This window comes from Takifugu flavidus, chromosome 7 (assembly GCF_003711565.1).
Source record: "Takifugu flavidus isolate HTHZ2018 chromosome 7, ASM371156v2, whole genome shotgun sequence".
Taxonomy (NCBI): Eukaryota; Metazoa; Chordata; class Actinopteri; order Tetraodontiformes; family Tetraodontidae; genus Takifugu; species Takifugu flavidus.
In genome coordinates this window covers 9,223,806-9,242,660 of record NC_079526.1, presented here as the reverse complement: position 1 = coordinate 9,242,660, position 18,855 = coordinate 9,223,806, and the positions used below count along the sequence as shown (strand labels likewise).

General features: G+C 45.2%; 3 protein-coding genes across 3 annotated transcripts; all 3 read right to left on the bottom strand.

Moving 5' to 3' along the window:
* Positions 1–138: 138 nt before the first annotated feature.
* lrrc15 (leucine rich repeat containing 15) lies at positions 139–4,426 on the bottom strand. The gene is made up of 3 exons (XM_057037268.1): positions 3,999–4,426; positions 3,277–3,913; positions 139–1,985 (listed from the first exon to the last, which is right to left on the bottom strand). Exons 2-3 carry the CDS (start codon positions 3,903–3,905, stop codon positions 926–928), a joined length of 1,689 nt encoding a protein of 562 aa, XP_056893248.1. The 5' UTR covers positions 3,906–3,913; positions 3,999–4,426; the 3' UTR covers positions 139–925.
* Positions 4,427–4,571: 145 nt separating this feature from the next.
* LOC130529058 (uncharacterized) lies at positions 4,572–18,854 on the bottom strand. The gene is given in 5 exon segments (XM_057038954.1): positions 4,572–7,033; positions 9,637–9,931; positions 11,604–13,317; positions 16,591–18,475; positions 18,697–18,854. Coding segments are annotated over 5 exon segments (5,598 nt in total). The 5' UTR covers positions 18,842–18,854; the 3' UTR covers positions 4,572–5,474.
* Positions 7,692–10,397, bottom strand: LOC130528201 (carboxypeptidase N subunit 2-like). Its single transcript, XM_057037255.1, has 2 exons — positions 10,241–10,397; positions 7,692–10,155 (listed from the first exon to the last, which is right to left on the bottom strand). The coding sequence occupies exon 2, from the start codon at positions 10,145–10,147 to the stop codon at positions 8,705–8,707; it is 1,443 nt and encodes a 480-aa protein (XP_056893235.1). The 5' UTR covers positions 10,148–10,155; positions 10,241–10,397; the 3' UTR covers positions 7,692–8,704.
* Position 18,855: the final 1 nt, after the last annotated feature.

Sequence of the window (18,855 nt, the reverse complement as noted above, 5' to 3'; positions counted from 1 at the left end):
TAACAGGTAGATTGTTTAAAGATTGTGAAACTAGCTCTATTTTTTTATTTGCTTGTTGTGTCATGTTGCAGACAGTCAATGTTTAACTTTGTTCCAGATTTCCTTTTACCGGCAGACACAACTATTTGCAGATGTGTGTTTGTGCTCAGTCATTTTATTTTTGTACATGATCATTTTATACTGTACATGAATCTTAAACAGGTTTGGATGCAGTCACATACAGGAGATGATGACACGTGATGAATTACTAATGCCTCCATTTCCTTTTCGACAAAAATTATGCATGTACTGTCCTTTGTTTTTTCATATTTGATGGGCTTCTATAGGACAAAGTTCCTCAGTAGAACATTATTATTGTCAGGAAATAGTGGTGTATTTTGAATGAGTCGGGTTTAGTCAACAACCTGCACTTGGCGGAATTTTGGACCTCGGTCAAATGTTTTGGAGACAAGTTTCTACACATTTTCCACTAGGTGGCAGCATTTCACAGTGATTTGATTAGTGGTAGCAGACATTTATTGCTGGAGTTCTTTCTTTCTTTCGTTCTTTCTTTCTTTCTTTCTTTCTTTCTTTATTTCTTTATTTCTTTCCTTATTTATTTATTTCAATGCAGATATAATTAAGGACAACATACTGTGTGAAAAAAATACATTTATGAAAAAGTTGTCATCCTCTACAATAAGGTGAAAGAGACACCAGTTCAATGCCATTTAGTTCAGGAAATGATAACATGATTGCTAATTAAGTGCAACTGATTGTACATTTACATGGAAGGAATAATGCTACCAAAATAAAATCAGTGACATTTAAAGAGGATTTGATCTGGCCTTGGAAGCACTAAAAGTCAGCATACAGGAGGTTCCACAGCAACCAGGGCAGCACTTTGAAAGTTCTTGCTGGCGGGCCGAGCTACAGCACAGAATTCTTATTTCTGCGGACCGATGTCTGCTCTTCCTCTTTTTTTCCGCCTCCAGCAAATGCAGCTGACGATGACGGTGCTGATGATTACAACCGACACCACGGCGACGAGAATGACCGCGGTGCCATTTAAAGCGGTTTCATTCTCTGTTTGCCCATCACCGGCGTTTTCCTCCACCTCTGACACGGGGGTGGTCTTCACAGTGTTTGAGGAAGAGGAAGTGCTTTGTGTGCTTTGAGGGACGGTGGGTTTGCTGTCCTCTGTTGAATTCACAACAGGCTCCAGGGTGGACTTAAGAGGAATAAGGTCGTCGTCTTCCAGCAGAACAATGAGCTCGCCATTCATGCCGGAAGGTGTTTCGCACATCAAGAGACTTTGGTTGGCTTTGGACGGGTGATTTTTCAGCCAGTCTCTGAGTGGTAGAATATCCCGGTCACACCTCCAAGGGTTCTGCTGCAGAAGCACCTTTGTCACTACAGTCAGGGTGTCTAGACTCGTTTGTGGCAGATTAGGGAAGGAGTTGTTGTGAAGGTCTATATTTTCCAGCTGGCTCACCCCCTGGAGGACCCCCGCAGGTAGGGTGCTCAGAAAATTGTGCTCCAGGGAGATGTGGAAAAGATTGGGGAGCCCGCGGAAGGTGCCAGCTTGCAGGGACCTGAGCAGATTGGTGTGAAGCGAAATCTCCCCGATCTTCTCCAAGCCGCGAAAGGCTCCTGTGGACACATGACTGATCTGGTTGCGACTCAGCACCAGGAGAAATAACTGAGTCAGGTTGCTGAACGTGTCATCCTCCACAAGGCTGAGCTTATTATCATGCAGCCACAACTCCTTCAGGGGCATGGGCCCGAAAACCCCTGGTCCCAGACTCTCCAACTGATTCTTATAAAGAGAGATTTGGGAAAGGAGGGGCAGGTTTATGAAGACCCCCTGTGGAAGAGATGTGAGCCTGTTGTGGGAGAGGAAGAGTTTTTGGAGATTTTTCGTCTTTGCAAACAGGTCAGGGGGCAGATGAGTGATTAAATTATTCCGTAGGGATAGTTCCTCAAGGCCTACAAGGTCATCAAAAGTACCCACAGAAAGTTCCTGCAGGGCGTTTCTGTTAAGCCTTAAGATTTTCAGCTTTGACAGGCCTTTGAACGCCTCCTCTGGTAGATGACTGATGTTGTTCCCGGACAGTAAGAGGTTGTTCAACGCGGTAAGGGAACGAAAGGTTTCCACAGGAACAGTAGTAAAGAAGTTCTTACTGAGGTCAAGGAGTTTCAGATCACTTAACTGAGAAAACCATCCGGGCTGTAACACCAGGAGCCGGTTGCTCATCAGATTCAGGGACTGAAGCATCTTTAGGCTTTGGAACAAATCCTCAGGCAGATCTTGCACTTCAGTGCCAGTAATCATTAAAGCGCTCAGATTCGTGGAGGCGGCCAGCGAGCCAGGCCTCACATCTTTCAGAGCGCTGTCTTTGACCACAAAGATGGTCAGGGCATTTGCAAATTGGGCCAGGTCCTCCGGTTTTAGGGAGTTGATACTGCAGTTAGAGAAATAGAGGGCCACTGTAGTGGAGGGCAGCGTTGCAGGGACTTCTGAGAGGCCACTGCAGACAAATTGGGTGCCTTGGACATTTGCATCCATCCGGACACGACCCGACAATGGCGCCGAGGGACGAGAGAAGCAGGAGTCCCTGGAGAGTGAGCAGCAAGTCCATGATTCTCCTGCGACAGAAGACATGCTCAGCGTCGGATTTGTTGGAAGTTTAGAGGAGAAAATCACCTTCACTATGTGTAATAAATACCACAGTCTCAGGGTGACGTGGGTATACACTGTCACAGGACACACACCAACACACACACACCCTAACCCTCTCATTTCCGTGGTTTTTCCTTATTTTGGGCCCCCCTGCGCCCCCCCCCCCCCCCCCCCCCCCCCGTGCCCCTCCCCCCATGATTGGCTTCCAGTTTACACTCTCCTGCCAACTTAATGGGCTTGTTTTTGGACTGCAGAAATCTCAACAGGAAACCTCCACACAGAACGGTCCTGAGCACAGGGATGAAGCAGAGATCTTGTTGCTAGATAGGCAACTGTAACCACCTCTACACCAAAACCCCCAGCACTGCCCTGTAGACTGAACCGCGCTATTTATTGATGACTACACAAATATTGGAAGGGTCCAACCAATAATCTTATTATCAAACAATAGTTTTTAGTGAGTTTCATCGAGCATTGAGACCTCCAGAGTCACTGCTGGGACACTACACACCACTTCTTTGAAAATGTGAGTTATTGCTTGGTTGAAGAGTCAAACAATCTTTGTTTATCAGACTAAAACCCTTCAAGGTTGCTGCAATACTGGCCCCAAGAAAATATCCTCTGGAACGGAGGTCAGCTGGTTCTCATAAAGCCTTAGAGTCTGTAGTTTGGCAAGTTTTGAGAACAGGTCTGTAGATACGGAGGAGATGTTATTTTTAGCTAAATGGAGACGTTCGAGGTTCTCAAGCTCATCAAAGGTTCCCTCTTCAATCTGGTCAATCTCGTTGCCATGAAGTTGGATCTCTATGACATTTTTAAGGCCCTGAAACAATCCTTTTTCCAGATTACGGAGCTTGTTGTTCTTCAGTCCGATCGTCTGCAGGTTTTCGAGGTCTTTGAAGACTCCGGCTGGGATGGTTGCCAGTGGGTTTCCAGTGATCTCAACAGCTTTGAGGTTAACTAAACCCTCTAAAGCTCCTGGTTCTATGGATGCAACATTTGACTCTATGAATTCAATCTTCTCGAGCTGGGGATTTTCAAAAAAGGCTTTTTTAGGGATTGTTTCAATCTGACTATTCAGAAAATAAACTTCCGTCGTGCTGGGTTTCAGGACACGAGGGATATCTGTCACTGAGGAACTAAACATCTGCCGGTTGCACTGGTCCTTACACTCCTCGGGCTGACACAGCGACGGCTTAACCAGTAACCAGAGCAACAGAGCAAAAGCTTCACCTCTTGACATGTTTTCCACTGTAAGAAAAGTGACAAGGTGTATAAAGGTGTTCTGTAGTACCGTTGTGTTGTGTCAGTCGAATGTGCACAGGTGTTCGCCTACCTTACTGGTGGTCCTCCTCAGATAAAAACAGGTCGGTACAGATGCCAGTAGACAGAAATAAGCCCTGCCTCACCCGTTATCTTATGGCCGATGGGCTCCAAGCGCGTTGCCTCATAAGTGATGCGTGGTGCCGCCCACTTCTGCTGCTTCAGATAAGAGGAAAGGCCGTAGATTTATGAAGCATATCAGCCAGGTTCTGCACCCACTAACTGGGTTTGGCTCCAAAATGACTAAAATAAGCTGGCTTTAACACCAGCAACGTAGTATTTATTGTCATTACTCTAAGTGTCATTACTCTAAGTGTTCTTTCAAAGGCAGTGGAAACTCCCAGTATTACTGTCCGCGTGACAATGGTTGACTTTGTTAAAGGCTTTTGATGGCTAAGAACTGACGGATATTGTAAAAGAAAACAACAGCGTAGCCCCCAAAACTTTCTAACAGGTAGATTGTTTAAAGATTGTGAAACTAGCTCTATTTTTTTATTTGCTTGTTGTGTCATGTTGCAGACAGTCAATGTTTAACTTTGTTCCAGATTTCCTTTTACCGGCAGACACAACTATTTGCAGATGTGTGTTTGTGCTCAGTCATTTTATTTTTGTACATGATCATTTTATACTGTACATGAATCTTAAACAGGTTTGGATGCAGTCACATACAGGAGATGATGACACGTTATGAATTACTAATGCCTCCATTTCCTTTTCGACAAAAATTATGCATGTACTGTCCTTTGTTTTTTCATATTTGATGGGCTTCTATAGGACAAAGTTCCTCAGTAGAACATTATTATTGTCAGGAAATAGTGGTGTATTTTGAATGAGTCGGGTTTAGTCAACAACCTGCACTTGGCGGAATTTTGGACCTCGGTCAAATGTTTTGGAGACAATTTTCTACACATTTTCCACTAGGTGGCAGCATTTCACAGTGATTTGATTAGTGGTAGCAGACATTTATTGCTGGAGTTCTTCCTTTCTTTCTTTCTTTCTTTCTTTCTTTCTTTTTTTCTTTTTTCTTTCTTTCAATGCAGATATAATTAAGGACAACATACTGTGTGAGAAAATACATTTATGAAAAAGTTGTCATCCTCTACAATAAGGTGAAAGAGACACCAGTTGAATGCCATTTAGTTCAAGAAATGATAACATGATTGCTAATTAAGTGCAACTGATTGTACATTTACATGGAAGGAATAATGCTACCAAAATAAAATCAGTGACATTTAAAGAGGATTTGATCTGGCCTTGGAAGCACTAAAAGTCAGCATACAGGAGGTTCCACAGCAACCAGAGCAGCACTTTGAAAGTTCTTGCTGGCGGGCCGAGCTACAGCACAGAATTCTTATTTCTGTGACCGATGTCTGCTCTTCCTCTTTTTTTCCGCCTCCAGCAAATGCAGCTGACGATGACGGTGCTGATGATTACAACCGACACCACGGCGACGGCGGTGAGAATGACCGCGGTGCCATTTAAAGCGGTTTCATTCTCTGTTTGTCCATCGCCGGCGTTTGTTTGTTGTAGTTGTTGGTAAAGTTGTGGTGGGCACAGTTGTTACACATGTGGTTGGAAGGGTTGTGAGTGCAGTGGTTGCTTATGTTGTTGTTATCACTGAAGTCATGGGTGTCGTTGTTGGTATTGAGATGGTGGTTGTAGTTGCAATAACTGTGGTGGTTGTGGGTGATGCGGTTGTCGGAGGACGAGTGGGGCAAATTAATTGATCCTCATTCAGCGATTTGATTTCTTGTCCCTTCAGAGCTTCTGGACTCTCGCAGACGGCAGCAGAAGTCAATATTTTGGAGTTTGACACAATCCAGGAGTGAAGTTGGACCAGATTACAGTCACATTGCCAAGGGTTGTTATTGAGGTAAAGTTTGGTGAGTTTCACAAGAGGCTGAAAGGTATCACCAGGAAGCGTCCGTAGGTCATTGTGTGCTAATCTGAGCGTGGTCAATGATGGAAGCTCGTGAAAAACATCTGCATCCAGAGAGTGGATCTTGTTATTTTCTAGCTTCAGCTCTGTCAGCCCCCCAAGACCTTCAAAATACTCAGCGCTCATGGTGACAAAGTGATTTTTAGACAGGTCGAGCTTCTTGATTTTCTCCAGAGGGCTGAATAATCCTTTAGGGAGAGTGCTGAGATTGTTCTCACTCAGGCTCAAACTAGACAATTTAGGCAATGTTCCAAAAAGCACGGGTGGCAGAGTCCTTAAATTGTTCTTCTGGAGTGTGAGTGTTTTAAGCTGAGGGAAGTCAACAAAGAATTGGGGCGGTAATGTTGTCAGGAGATTATTCTCCAAATTCAGTTTGACTAATTTGTCCTTGTGTGGGAACAGCTTTGGTGACAATTCTGTTAATTTGTTTCCAGATAAAGCAACTTCCTTTAAATTTGTCAGGTTGTGGAAAATATCCTCTGGAACGGAGGTCAGCTGGTTCTCATAAAGCCTTAGAGTCTGTAGTTTGGCAAGTTTTGAGAACAGGTCTGTAGATACGGAGGAGATGTTATTTTTAGCTAAATGGAGACGTTCGAGGTTCTCAAGCTCATCAAAGGTTCCCTCTTCAATCTGGTCAATCTCGTTGCCATGAAGTCGGATCTCTATGACATTTTTAAGGCCCTGAAACAATCCTTTTTCCAGATTACGGAGCTTGTTGTTCTTCAGTACGATCGTCTGCAGGTTTTCGAGGTCTTTGAAGACTCCGGCTGGGATGGTTGCCAGTGGGTTTCCAGTGATCTCAACAGCTTTGAGGTTAACTAAACCCTCTAAAGCTCCTGGTTCTATGGATGCAACATTTGACTCTATGAATTCAATCTTCTCGAGCTGGGGATTTTCAAAAAAGGCTTTTTTAGGGATTGTTTCAATCTGACTATTCAGAAAATAAACTTCCGTCGTGCTGGGTTTCAGGACACGAGGGATATCTGTCACTGAGGAACTAAAGATATACCGGTTGAACCAGTCCTTATACTCCTCGGGCTGACACAGCGACGGCTTAACCAGTAACCAGAGCAACAGAGCAAAAGCTTCACCTCTTGACATGTTTTCCACTGTAAGAAAAGTGACAAGGTGTATAAAGGTGTTCTGTAGTACCGTTGTGTTGTGTCAGTCGAATGTGCACAGGTGTTCGCCTACCTTACTGGTGGTCCTCCTCAGATAAAAACAGGTCGGTACAGATGCCAGTAGACAGAAATAAGCCCTGCCTCACCCGTTATCTTATGGCCGATGGGCTCCAAGCGCGTTGCCTCATAAGTGATGCGTGGTGCCGCCCACTTCAGCTGCTTCAGATAAGAGGAAAGGCCGTAGATTTATGAAGCATATCAGCCAGGTTCTGCACCCACTAACTGGGTTTGGCTCCAAAATGACTAAAATAAGCTGGCTTTAACACCAGCAACGTAGTATTTATTGTCATTACTCTAAGTGTCATTACTCTAAGTGTTCTTTCAAAGGCAGTGGAAACTCCCAGTATTACTGTCCTCGTGACAATGGTTGACTTTGTTAAAGGCTTTTGATGGCTAAGAACTGACGGATATTGTAAAAGAAAACAACAGCGTAGCCCCCAAAACTTTCTAACAGGTAGATTGTTTAAAGATTGTGAAACTAGCTCTATTTTTTTATTTGCTTGTTGTGTCATGTTGCAGACAGTCAATGTTTAACTTTGTTCCAGATTTCCTTTTACCGGCAGACACAACTATTTGCAGATGTGTGTTTGTGCTCAGTCATTTTATTTTTGTACATGATCATTTTATACTGTACATGAATCTTAAACAGGTTTGGATGCAGTCACATACAGGAGATGATGACACGTTATGAATTACTAATGCCTCCATTTCCTTTTCGACAAAAATTATGCATGTACTGTCCTTTGTTTTTTCATATTTGATGGGCTTCTATAGGACAAAGTTCCTCAGTAGAACATTATTATTGTCAGGAAATAGTGGTGTATTTTGAATGAGTCGGGTTTAGTCAACAACCTGCACTTGGCGGAATTTTGGACCTCGGCCAAATGTTTTGGAGACGATTTGCTACACATTTTCCACTAGGTGGCAGCATTTCACAGTGATTTGATTAGTGGTAGCAGACATTTATTGCTGGAGTTCTTCCTTTCTTTCTTTCTTTCTTTCTTTCTTTCTTTCTTTTTTCTTTCTTTCAATGCAGATATAATTAAGGACAACATACTGTGTGAGAAAATACATTTATGAAAAAGTTGTCATCCTCTACAATCATAAGGTGAAAGAGACAGCAGTTGAATGCCATTTAGTTCAAGAAATGATAACATGATTGCTAATTAAGTGCAACTGATTGTACATTTACATGGAAGGAATAATGCTACCAAAATAAAATCAGTGACATTTAAAGAGGATTTGATCTGGCCTTGGAAGCACTAAAAGTCAGCATACAGGAGGTTCCACAGCAACCAGAGCAGCACTTTGAAAGTTCTTGCTGGCGGGCCGAGCTACAGCACAGAATTCTTATTTCTGCGACCGATGTCTGCTCTTCCTCTTTTTTTCCACCTCCAGCAAATGCAGCTGACGATGACGGTGCTGATGATTACAACCGACACCACGGCGACGGCGGTGAGAATGACCGCGGTGCCATTTAAAGCGGTTTCATTCTCTGTTTGCCCATCGCCGGCGTTTGTTTGTTGTAGTTGTTGGTAAAGTTGTGGTGGGCACAGTTGTTACACATGTGGTTGGAAGGGTTGTGAGTGCAGTGGTTGCTTATTTTGTTGTTGTTATCACTGAAGTCATGGGTGTCGTTGTTGGTATTGAGATGGTGGTTGTAGTTGCAATAACTGTGGTGGTTGTGGGTGATGCGGTTGTCGGAGGACGAGTGGGGCAAATTAATTGATCCTCATTCAGCGATTTGATTTCTTGTCCCTTCAGAGCTTCTGGACTCTCGCAGACGGCAGCAGAAGTCAATATTTTGGAGTTTGACACAATCCAGGAGTGAAGTTGGACCAGATTACAGTCACATTGCCAAGGGTTGTTATTGAGGTAAAGTTTGGTGAGTTTCACAAGAGGCTGAAAGGTATCACCAGGAAGCGTCCGTAGGTCATTGTGTGCTAATCTGAGCGTGGTCAATGATGGAAGCTCGTGAAAAACATCTGCATCCAGAGAGTGGATCTTGTTATTTTCTAGCTTCAGCTCTGTCAGCCCCCCAAGACCTTCAAAATACTCAGCGCTCATGGTGACAAAGTGATTTTTAGACAGGTCGAGCTTCTTGATTTTCTCCAGAGGGCTGAATAATCCTTTAGGGAGAGTGCTGAGATTGTTCTCACTCAGGCTCAAACTAGACAAGTTAGCCAATGTTCCAAAAAGCACGGGTGGCAGAGTCCTTAAATTGTTCTTCTGGAGTGTGAGTGTTTTAAGCTGAGGGAAGTCAACAAAGAATTGGGGCGGTAATGTTGTCAGGAGATTATTCTCCAAATTCAGTTTGACTAATTTGTCCTTGTGTGGGAACAGCTTTGGTGACAATTCTGTTAATTTGTTTCCAGATAAAGCAACTTCCTTTAAATTTGTCAGGTTGTGGAAAATATCCTCTGGAACGGAGGTCAGCTGGTTCTCATAAAGCCTTAGAGTCTGTAGTTTGGCAAGTTTTGAGAACAGGTCTGTAGATACGGAGGAGATGTTATTTTTAGCTAAATGGAGACGTTCGAGGTTCTCAAGCTCATCAAAGGTTCCCTCTTCAATCTGGTCAATCTCGTTGCCATGAAGTCGGATCTCTATGACATTTTTAAGGCCCTGAAACAATCCTTTTTCCAGATTACGGAGCTTGTTGTTCTTCAGTACGATCGTCTGCAGGTTTTCGAGGTCTTTGAAGACTCCGGCTGGGATGGTTGCCAGTGGGTTTCCAGTGATCTCAACAGCTTTGAGGTTAACTAAACCCTCTAAAGCTCCTGGTTCTATGGATGCAACATTTGACTCTATGAATTCAATCTTCTCGAGCTGGGGATTTTCAAAAAAGGCTTTTTTAGGGATTGTTTCAATCTGACTATTCAGAAAATAAACTTCCGTCGTGCTGGGTTTCAGGACACGAGGGATATCTGTCACTGAGAAACTAAACATCTGCCGGTTGCACTGGTCCTTACACTCCTCGGGCTGACACAGCGACGGCTTAACCAGTAACCAGAGCAACAGAGCAAAAGCTTCACCTCTTGACATGTTTTCCACTGTAAGAAAAGTGACAAGGTGTATAAAGGTGTTCTGTAGTACCGTTGTGTTGTGTCAGTCGAATGTGCACAGGTGTTCGCCTACCTTACTGGTGGTCCTCCTCAGATAAAAACAGGTCGGTACAGATGCCAGTAGACAGAAATAAGCCCTGCCTCACCCGTTATCTTATGGCCGATGGGCTCCAAGCGCGTTGCCTCATAAGTGATGCGTGGTGCCGCCCACTTCTGCTGCTTCAGATAAGAGGAAAGGCCGTAGATTTATGAAGCATATCAGCCAGGTTCTGCACCCACTAACTGGGTTTGGCTCCAAAATGACTAAAATAAGCTGGCTTTAACACCAGCAACGTAGTATTATTGTCATTACTCTAAGTGTCATTACTCTAAGTGTTCTTTCAAAGGCAGTGGAAACTCCCAGTATTACTGTCCTCGTGACAATGGTTGACTTTGTTAAAGGCTTTTGATGGCTAAGAACTGACGGATATTGTAAAAGAAAACAACAGCGTAGCCCCCAAAACTTTCTAACAGGTAGATTGTTTAAAGATTGTGAAACTAGCTCTATTTTTTTATTTGCTTGTTGTGTCATGTTGCAGACAGTCAATGTTTAACTTTGTTCCAGATTTCCTTTTACCGGCAGATACAACTATTTGCAGATGTGTGTTTGTGCTCAGTCATTTTATTTTTGTACATGATCATTTTATACTGTACATGAATCTTAAACAGGTTTGGATGCAGTCACATACAGGAGATGATGACACGTTATGAATTACTAATGCCTCCATTTCCTTTTCGACAAAAATTATGCATGTACTGTCCTTTGTTTTTTCATATTTGATGGGCTTCTATAGGACAAAGTTCCTCAGTAGAACATTATTATTGTCAGGAAATAGTGGTGTATTTTGAATGAGTCGGGTTTAGTCAACAACCTGCACTTGGCGGAATTTTGGACCTCGGCCAAATGTTTTGGAGACGATTTGCTACACATTTTCCACTAGGTGGCAGCATTTCACAGTGATTTGATTAGTGGTAGCAGACATTTATTGCTGGAGTTCTTCTTTCTTTCTTTCTTTCTTTCTTTCTTTCTTTCTTTCTTTCTTTCTTTCTTTCTTTCTTTCTTTCTTTCTTTCTTTCTTTCTTTATGCAGATATAATTAAGGACAACATACTGTGTGAGAAAATACATTTATGAAAAAGTTGTCATCCTCTACAATCATAAGGTGAAAGAGACAGCAGTTGAATGCCATTTAGTTCAAGAAATGATAACATGATTGCTAATTAAGTGCAACTGATTGTACATTTACATGGAAGGAATAATGCTACCAAAATAAAATCAGTGACATTTAAAGAGGATTTGATCTGGCCTTGGAAGCACTAAAAGTCAGCATACAGGAGGTTCCACAGCAACCAGAGCAGCACTTTGAAAGTTCTTGCTGGCGGGCCGAGCTACAGCACAGAATTCTTATTTCTGCGACCGATGTCTGCTCTTCCTCTTTTTTTCCACCTCCAGCAAATGCAGCTGACGATGACGGTGCTGATGATTACAACCGACACCACGGCGACGGCGGTGAGAATGACCGCGGTGCCATTTAAAGCGGTTTCATTCTCTGTTTGCCCATCGCCGGCGTTTTCCTCCACCTCTGACATGGGGGTGGTCTTCACAGTGTTTGAGGAAGAGGAAGTGCTTTGTGTGCTTTGAGGGATGGTGGGTTTGCTGTCCTCTGTTGAATTCACAACAGGCTCCAGGGTGGACTTAAGAGGAATAAGGTCGTCGTCTTCCAGCAGAACAATGAGCTCTCCATTCATGCCAGAAGGTGTTTCGCACATCAAAAGACTTTGGTTGGCTTTGGACGGGTGATTTTTCAGCCAGTCTCTGAGTGGTAGAATATCCCGGTCACACCTCCAAGGGTTCTGCTGCAGAAGCACCTTTGTTGCTACAGTCAGGGTGTCTAGACTCGTTTGTGGCAGATTAGGGAAGGAGTTGTTGTGAAGGTCTATATTTTCCAGCCGGCTCACCCCCTGGAGGACCCCCGCAGGTAGGGTGCTCAGAAAATTGTGCTCCAGGGAGATGTGGAAAAGATTGGGGAGCCCGCGGAAGGTGCCAGCTTGCAGGGACCTGAGCAGATTGGTGTGAAGCGAAATCTCCCCGATCTTCTCCAAGCCGCGAAAGGCTCCTGTGGACACATGACTGATCTGGTTGCGACTCAGCACCAGGAGAAATAACTGAGTCAGGTTGCTGAACGTATCATCCTCCACAAGGCTGAGCTTATTATCATACAGCCACAACTCCTTCAGGGGCATGGGCCCGAAAACCCCTGGTCCCAGACTCTCCAACTGATTCTTATAAAGAGAGATTTGGGAAAGGAGGGGCAGGTTTATGAAGACCCCCTGTGGAAGAGATGTGAGCCTGTTGTGGGAGAGGAAGAGTTTTTGGAGATTTTTCGTCTTTGCAAACAGGTCAGGGGGCAGATGAGTGATTAAATTATTCTGTAGGGATAGTTCCTCAAGGCCTACAAGGTCATCAAAAGTACCCACAGAAAGTTCCTGCAGGGCGTTTCTGTTAAGCCTTAAGATTTTCAGCTTTGACAGGCCTTTGAACGCCTCCTCTGGTAGATGACTGATGTTGTTCCCGGACAGTAAGAGGTTGTTCAACGCGGTAAGGGAACGAAAGGTTTCCACAGGAACAGTAGTAAAGAAGTTCTTACTGAGGTCAAGGAGTTTCAGATCACTTAACTGAGAAAACCATCCGGGCTGTAACACCAGGAGCCGGTTGCTCATCAGATTCAGGGACTGAAGCATCTTTAGGCTTTGGAACAAATCCTCAGGCAGATCTTGCACTTCAGTGCCACTAATCATTAAAGCGCTCAGATTCGTGGAGGCGGCCAGCGAGCCAGGCCTCACATCTTTCAGAGCGCTGTCTTTGACCACAAAGATGGTCAGGGCATTTGCAAATTGGGCCAGGTCCTCCGGTTTTAGGGAGTTGATACTGCAGTTAGAGAAATAGAGGGCCACTGTAGTGGAGGGCAGCGTTGTAGGGACTTCTGAGAGGCCACTGCAGACAAATTGGGTGCCTTGACATTTGCATCCATCCGGACACGACCCGACAATGGCGCCGAGGGACGAGAGAAGCAGGAGTCCCTGGAGAGTGAGCAGCAGGTCCATGATTCTCCTGCGACAGAAGACATGCTCAGCGTCGGATTTGTTGGAAGTTTAGAGGAGAAAATCACCTTCACTATGTGTAATAAATACCACAGTCTCAGGGTGACGCGGGTATACACTGTCACAGACACACACACACACACACACACACCCTAACCCTCTCGTTTCCGTGGTTATTTCCTTATTTTGGGGCCCCCTGCGCCCCCCCCCCCTCGTGAATGGCTTCCATCGTCCTTTTCATTTTGCTGCAGACATTAATCGGCCCCTTTGTTTTGCAGCTCGAGCTCCGGCTGGTAAATGAACATCAGATGAAACGCAGGAGGTCCGTGCGAGCAGCGATAAAGCAGGTCCTTTGTAACCTGCCAGGGGTCGACCGCTGAGTCACACACACTCACGCGCGCGCACACACACACACACACACACACACACACACACACACACACACACACACACCAGTTTACACTCTTCTGCCAACTTAATGGGCTTGTTTTTGGACTGCGGAAATCTCAACAGGAAACCTCCACACAGTGCTATTTATTGATGACTACACAAATATTGGAAGGGTCCAACCAATAATCTTATTATCAAACAATAGTTTTTAGTGAGTTTCATCGAGCATTGAGACCTCCAGAGTCACTGCTGGGACACTACACACCACTTCTTTGAAAATGTGAGTTATTGCTTGGTCAAACAATCTTTGTTTATCAGACTAAAACTCCTCAAGGTTGCTGCAATACTGGCCCCAAGCGTGTTGCAACCTTTCCTATTCACTCCTGTGAAATTTGTCTGTACAGTGACCAGTTGTTCCACCACTCTCACCACTTCCCCTTTCCTTTGTCATGTGAATTAGAGAGTGACAAGTAAAATAAAAATGTTTCATTTCTCTCATCCTCACCACAGTTTGTGTGTCCTTGAGAACAAGAACAAATATTTCCTCTTGTGGTCCCAGTTAAAATCTATTCTGGTCTATCTATAATCTATAGTCTATTCTCCAGTGGGACAACAAGACCACACTCAACAACCACAGCCCACTTTAGAACAGTCCTCATTGAGAATCCCCATCCTACTCAACACAAACTCTCTGTGATGTTACAAGATAAAAGTTCACTGAGTTCAGCAAGACGTGAAGGCTGGAAACGTTTAAAAACGAGTCTTCCAGTCATGAGTGCATGAATCAGGACTTACCTCTGGAAGTGGCTGGAAGTGGAGTGAACAGAGAGAGAGAACGAGCTGCTTATCTTTTATGCAGGAACTCGTCAGCTTCACAAATCCTCTGATGAAAGTTCCCAGCAGCGCCTGAACTGTCGCACCATCACATTTTACTGCCCTTCGTCATCGCACCAGCTGCCTTTGCCACACTTTCAGAGCTGGTCCCCCACCCTCTCCGTACCAGCTTACACGCTCTTGCTTTTCTGCTGAATGTGGTGATTGGGATTAAATGTGGTTGGAGGGTGGGAGTGGGAGTTTGGGGGGTTAGGCTGCATGGTCGGGTGAGCTCCACCCTCTGACAACTTAAACACTAAAAGTTACAGTTACGTCCGTGAGTGCATGTAAGTGAATGCAGATGTCGGAGATGGGAATCGTAACTGAGGCTGACCCAGTTCAGGAAGCCGACCCCTGACCTTGCCTCATCTCTGAGGAGCAGGGGGCCATAAATAAACAAACCTATGGTTCGGAAGTTCATGCTAAGCTACATTTAGTGCCCAACCGACTACAAAACAACCACAAACCATTCCAAGCCAAATGCTTCTCATGCTGTGGAGCATTTGGTCTTCCAGCGCAGCCGTTACAGAAAATCCATCAGGACTGTACCATAAAGCTCCCCCGTCACCACAGAGAGCCGATAGCGAGGGTGGAGATAATGCACAGGCGGTTGCTGCCGTGTGGAATCCATAGATGCCACAAGCAGGTTGTTTTTTTACATGACATGTTTGTGATCATTCTAATTTCTATTATCGAGAATATTCATTCGTTTGTTTGTTTGTTGTCCATGGGAAAATAAGTGGATGACCCTCTGCACCAATAGTGTTCTTCGTTTTAAACGTCCCTCATTTAAGGCTAAAATGGTTGCAAAACACATGAAGAACAAGGAGGAACCAGAAACACCCTGCCTGAACTGGAAACTCACAACACAATGTTATCCAACAGTTACTGGTCTCATGGTAGGAGGATTAAAGTCAGTAATGTCACATCGGTTCAGAGGCCTGAACCTTGTAAAAGCTTTAAAAGTCATACATTTGATCATTGTTGATTTTTCCACTTGTTTTTGAAATTCCTCTTCCTACTCTGTGTGTGTGTGTGTGTGTGGTGTGTGTGTGTGTGTGTGTGTGTGTGGGTTAGGGTTAGGGTTAGGGTTAGGGTGTGTGTGTGCCCACTGTTGAAAGAACTCACCGTACTGGAAGAGACTAATCACCCGTTGTCATAGCAATGAATTTTTGTGCCGTCCACTAATTCATCCTCTCATTGTTTGGTGGTTGGAATTTGAACCATCCGCTGTCATTTTGGAGCTCTGAATCCAACATCAACAACAATGTTATCCTTTAGTCCCATTAGTCCAATTTATCTTTTATTACGTAATAATTTGGTCCAACAAATCAGATCTAGGGTTTTGTTTCTACCTTTGCGCTAGCGTCAGTTTCACATGTTGGAAACGTCTCCAGGAAATCAGCTTCATGCTGCTTGATGACTGATTCTATGTTAGATACGCGGTTCAGGCTGAACACACTGGCCATGACAGGCTGTTGTGCAAAAGCTTCAGACCTTCCTCCTCCTGGTCTCGTTACAGCTTAAACCTGAATGAATCAGACCTTCCTGTTGTGACCAAGAACGGGAATTCCTACACTGTAATTTAGTTGGGGGATGTTTTCAAGTAGCAAATATTCCCGCTTGGCGAGCTTGTTCATTCCAGAGACCCTCAGATAAGAGATGAAGAATGACCAGGGAGGCATCTTGGACTGTAAATATGCCAGCACATGTTTATAAAACTGCTGCTTCATATGGATACAGATGGAAAAGTATGAGGAAAACTACTGATGCTGATGTCGCTGGGAAGCATTTTCTGTGCATAAGGTAAAGTCAGGAAGAAGGTTACCAAGCGGATCATATTAAAGGAAGGAATTCTATCAACTTTGTGACTGATATCCTGAATTTGCAATCATATAAATCATATTTTTCTGCCATGTTTTGATGGTTTGGTCAATTAAAATACAGAATCTATCCACATCTTCATAAGTAAGAATAACAAAGTTGAATTAATTTACCAAAGTGGTTACAGTTTTCCTTTCAGGGTTCGGCTCTCAGCGTATTTATGCTCTTGTTCAGGCGGTACAAATAATACAAGGTAGCGAGAAGGAGGAAGACGCCCACGGCCACGAGGAGGATGTGGGAGAACATGAGGAACCATGTGAAGGTTGTCTCCGAGGGCAGGAACCAAATGAAGTCCACGCCACGCTGATGGTTGTTGTGAACGTACTCACGATGCACTTCAAGCACCATTTTGTGGTAGAAAACGGTGGGCATGTGTGCTGACGGAGCCTCGGAGGGGGGGGCGGCATCTGTGTTGGGCAGGCTGGAGGTGGAGGCCTGAAGAGGCAACGCCAGGGTTGATGAGGGCAGAACGGTGACGTGTGGAGGGCCTGTCTGAGGCTCAGGTGTTGCTGTGGTCACCAGGGTGGTCGGCGGAGGAGCTGACTGGGGTCTGGCAGTGGGTTTTGTTGTCCACGTTGGAAGGCGACTCTTCACCATCAGAGCATCGCAGTGAAGGAAGTCGTCATCGGAGAGAGAGCTGATGGTGCGGCGGGCTCGGTCGTCCCGGGTGCTGCAGATCACTTCATCGTTGTCGGCAACCACACCCTGATTGTGTTTTATCCATTTTGCGATTCCTCTGATACCACAGCCGCAGTCCCAGGGGTTGCCACTCAAATTTAGAAATTTCAAAGCAGAATTGGTCAAGAAACTCTCCCCCGGGAGGGTAGTCAGTTGATTATTCTTTAGATCTATTGTGGAGACCTGGGTGAGGGCCCTAAAGATGTCTCCCGGTAGACCCTGCAGCTTGTTGTCATTGAGATAGAGGAGCCTCAGCCTGGTGAGCCTGGAAAACAGCTGTGGATGCAGCTGGACCAGGTTGTTGGACTTCAGAGAGAGCTTGTCCAGGAAGGGGAGGCAGCAAAACAGGTCTGAGGGCAGCTCCGAGAGCCTGTCATTAATGTGCACGTTCAGGGTGATCAGCCCCGACATGTTGGCAAACAAATTGGGAGGAAGAGTGGTGAGCTTGGTGTTGTAAAGGTAAAATTCCTGCAGTTGGGGCATGTGACCCATTAGCTGGTCCGGTAAAGTTAACAGAGGGTTGTTGTAAATGGTGAGCTTCTTCATCTCGGGCATGTGGTAAAAGGTCTTCTCTGGGATGGTCTGAAGTTGGTTGGCAGACAGGGTGAGGGTGTTCATCTTCCCCAGCGAGCAGAACAGCTGAGGCGGGAGGCTGGCTATCTGGTTATAGTGCAGTTTCAGCTCTGTGAGGTTGTCCAGTCCGGCAAACACCCCCCCGTCCAGCGTCTTTATTTCATTGTTGTAGATGAAGAGCGTTTTCAGATTGGTTAAAGGATGAAAGATTGTAGGTGGGAGCTCCTTGATGGAGTTCCTGCCGAGGTTCAGAAAGTGGAGTTTGGAGAGTCCGGTGAAAAGCTCCGCGGCCAGGCTACCAAGGTTGTTCCGGCTGAGGTCAATTACCTGCAGATCCGAAAGTCCCTCAAACATCTTTGGTGCTATGCTCTCCAAGCGGTTCCCATCCAGCAGCAGCTGATCCAGGTGGGTCAGTGGGCTGAAGATCCGAGGGGGAAGGGCGACGAGACGGTTGGATGACAGCTTGACCGACAGGAGCTGCGGAGCCACTCGGAACGCCTCGGGATGGACGGTGTGCAGGAGGCTGTGGGTGAGGCTAAACCGCAGCATCAGGTCCAGACCGGCCAAGCTCCGCTCGTTGATCACCGTCATGTTGGTGTTGTGCATCTGCAGCAGGTAAGTGGTGGCCGGGATCTGCTTGGGTACATCTGTGATGCTGCTGCCAACACAGAGGACCGCACCATTGGGGTTACACTTGCACGTGCCAGGGCACTCCGTGGTGCAGTGAAGGTGTGGCAACATGAGGAGGGGGGTTAGCATCACCAAGGTGCCTGCAGGAAACAGTACGAGTCGCCACAATCAAACGAGTGCATTCAGAATTGGCTCTTTTTTTTATTTATTCAAAGCTGAAACCATTTTAAAAGAATTTGGTTTTTGCATTTATAAAATGGTTCTTGGTAAACATAAATTAATAAAGCAAAAAGAAGCAGCTGCTTTTGGTAAATAGAAAGATTAAAGTTTTAGGAGGGGGAGAGTTGAATTTACCACCAACCTCTGATGAAAGAATCCATCCTTGGCCGTTTGTCTGTCTGACGACTGTGTTGGCGTCTCCCGTCTGTCTTATCTGTCACGTTAACCCGGCCCCCTTTGTCGAAATGCCAACCCAAAAATCCCCATGCAGCAACTTCACAACTCATTTTATTGGAGTGGG

What these genes read in the sequence shown, in the direction of transcription:
- lrrc15 (XM_057037268.1), bottom strand. Translation starts at nt 3,905, where the DNA reads ATGTCAAGAGGTGAAGCTTTTGCTCTGTTGCTCTGGTTACTGGTTAAG. An exon ending in ACCTCCGTTCCAGAGGATAT is followed by an intron (nt 1,986 to 3,276) that starts TTTCTTGGGGCC and finishes TTCTGTGGGTAC; the next exon opens with TTTTGATGACCTTGTAGGCC.
- LOC130528201 (XM_057037255.1), bottom strand. Translation starts at nt 10,147, where the DNA reads ATGTCAAGAGGTGAAGCTTTTGCTCTGTTGCTCTGGTTACTGGTTAAG.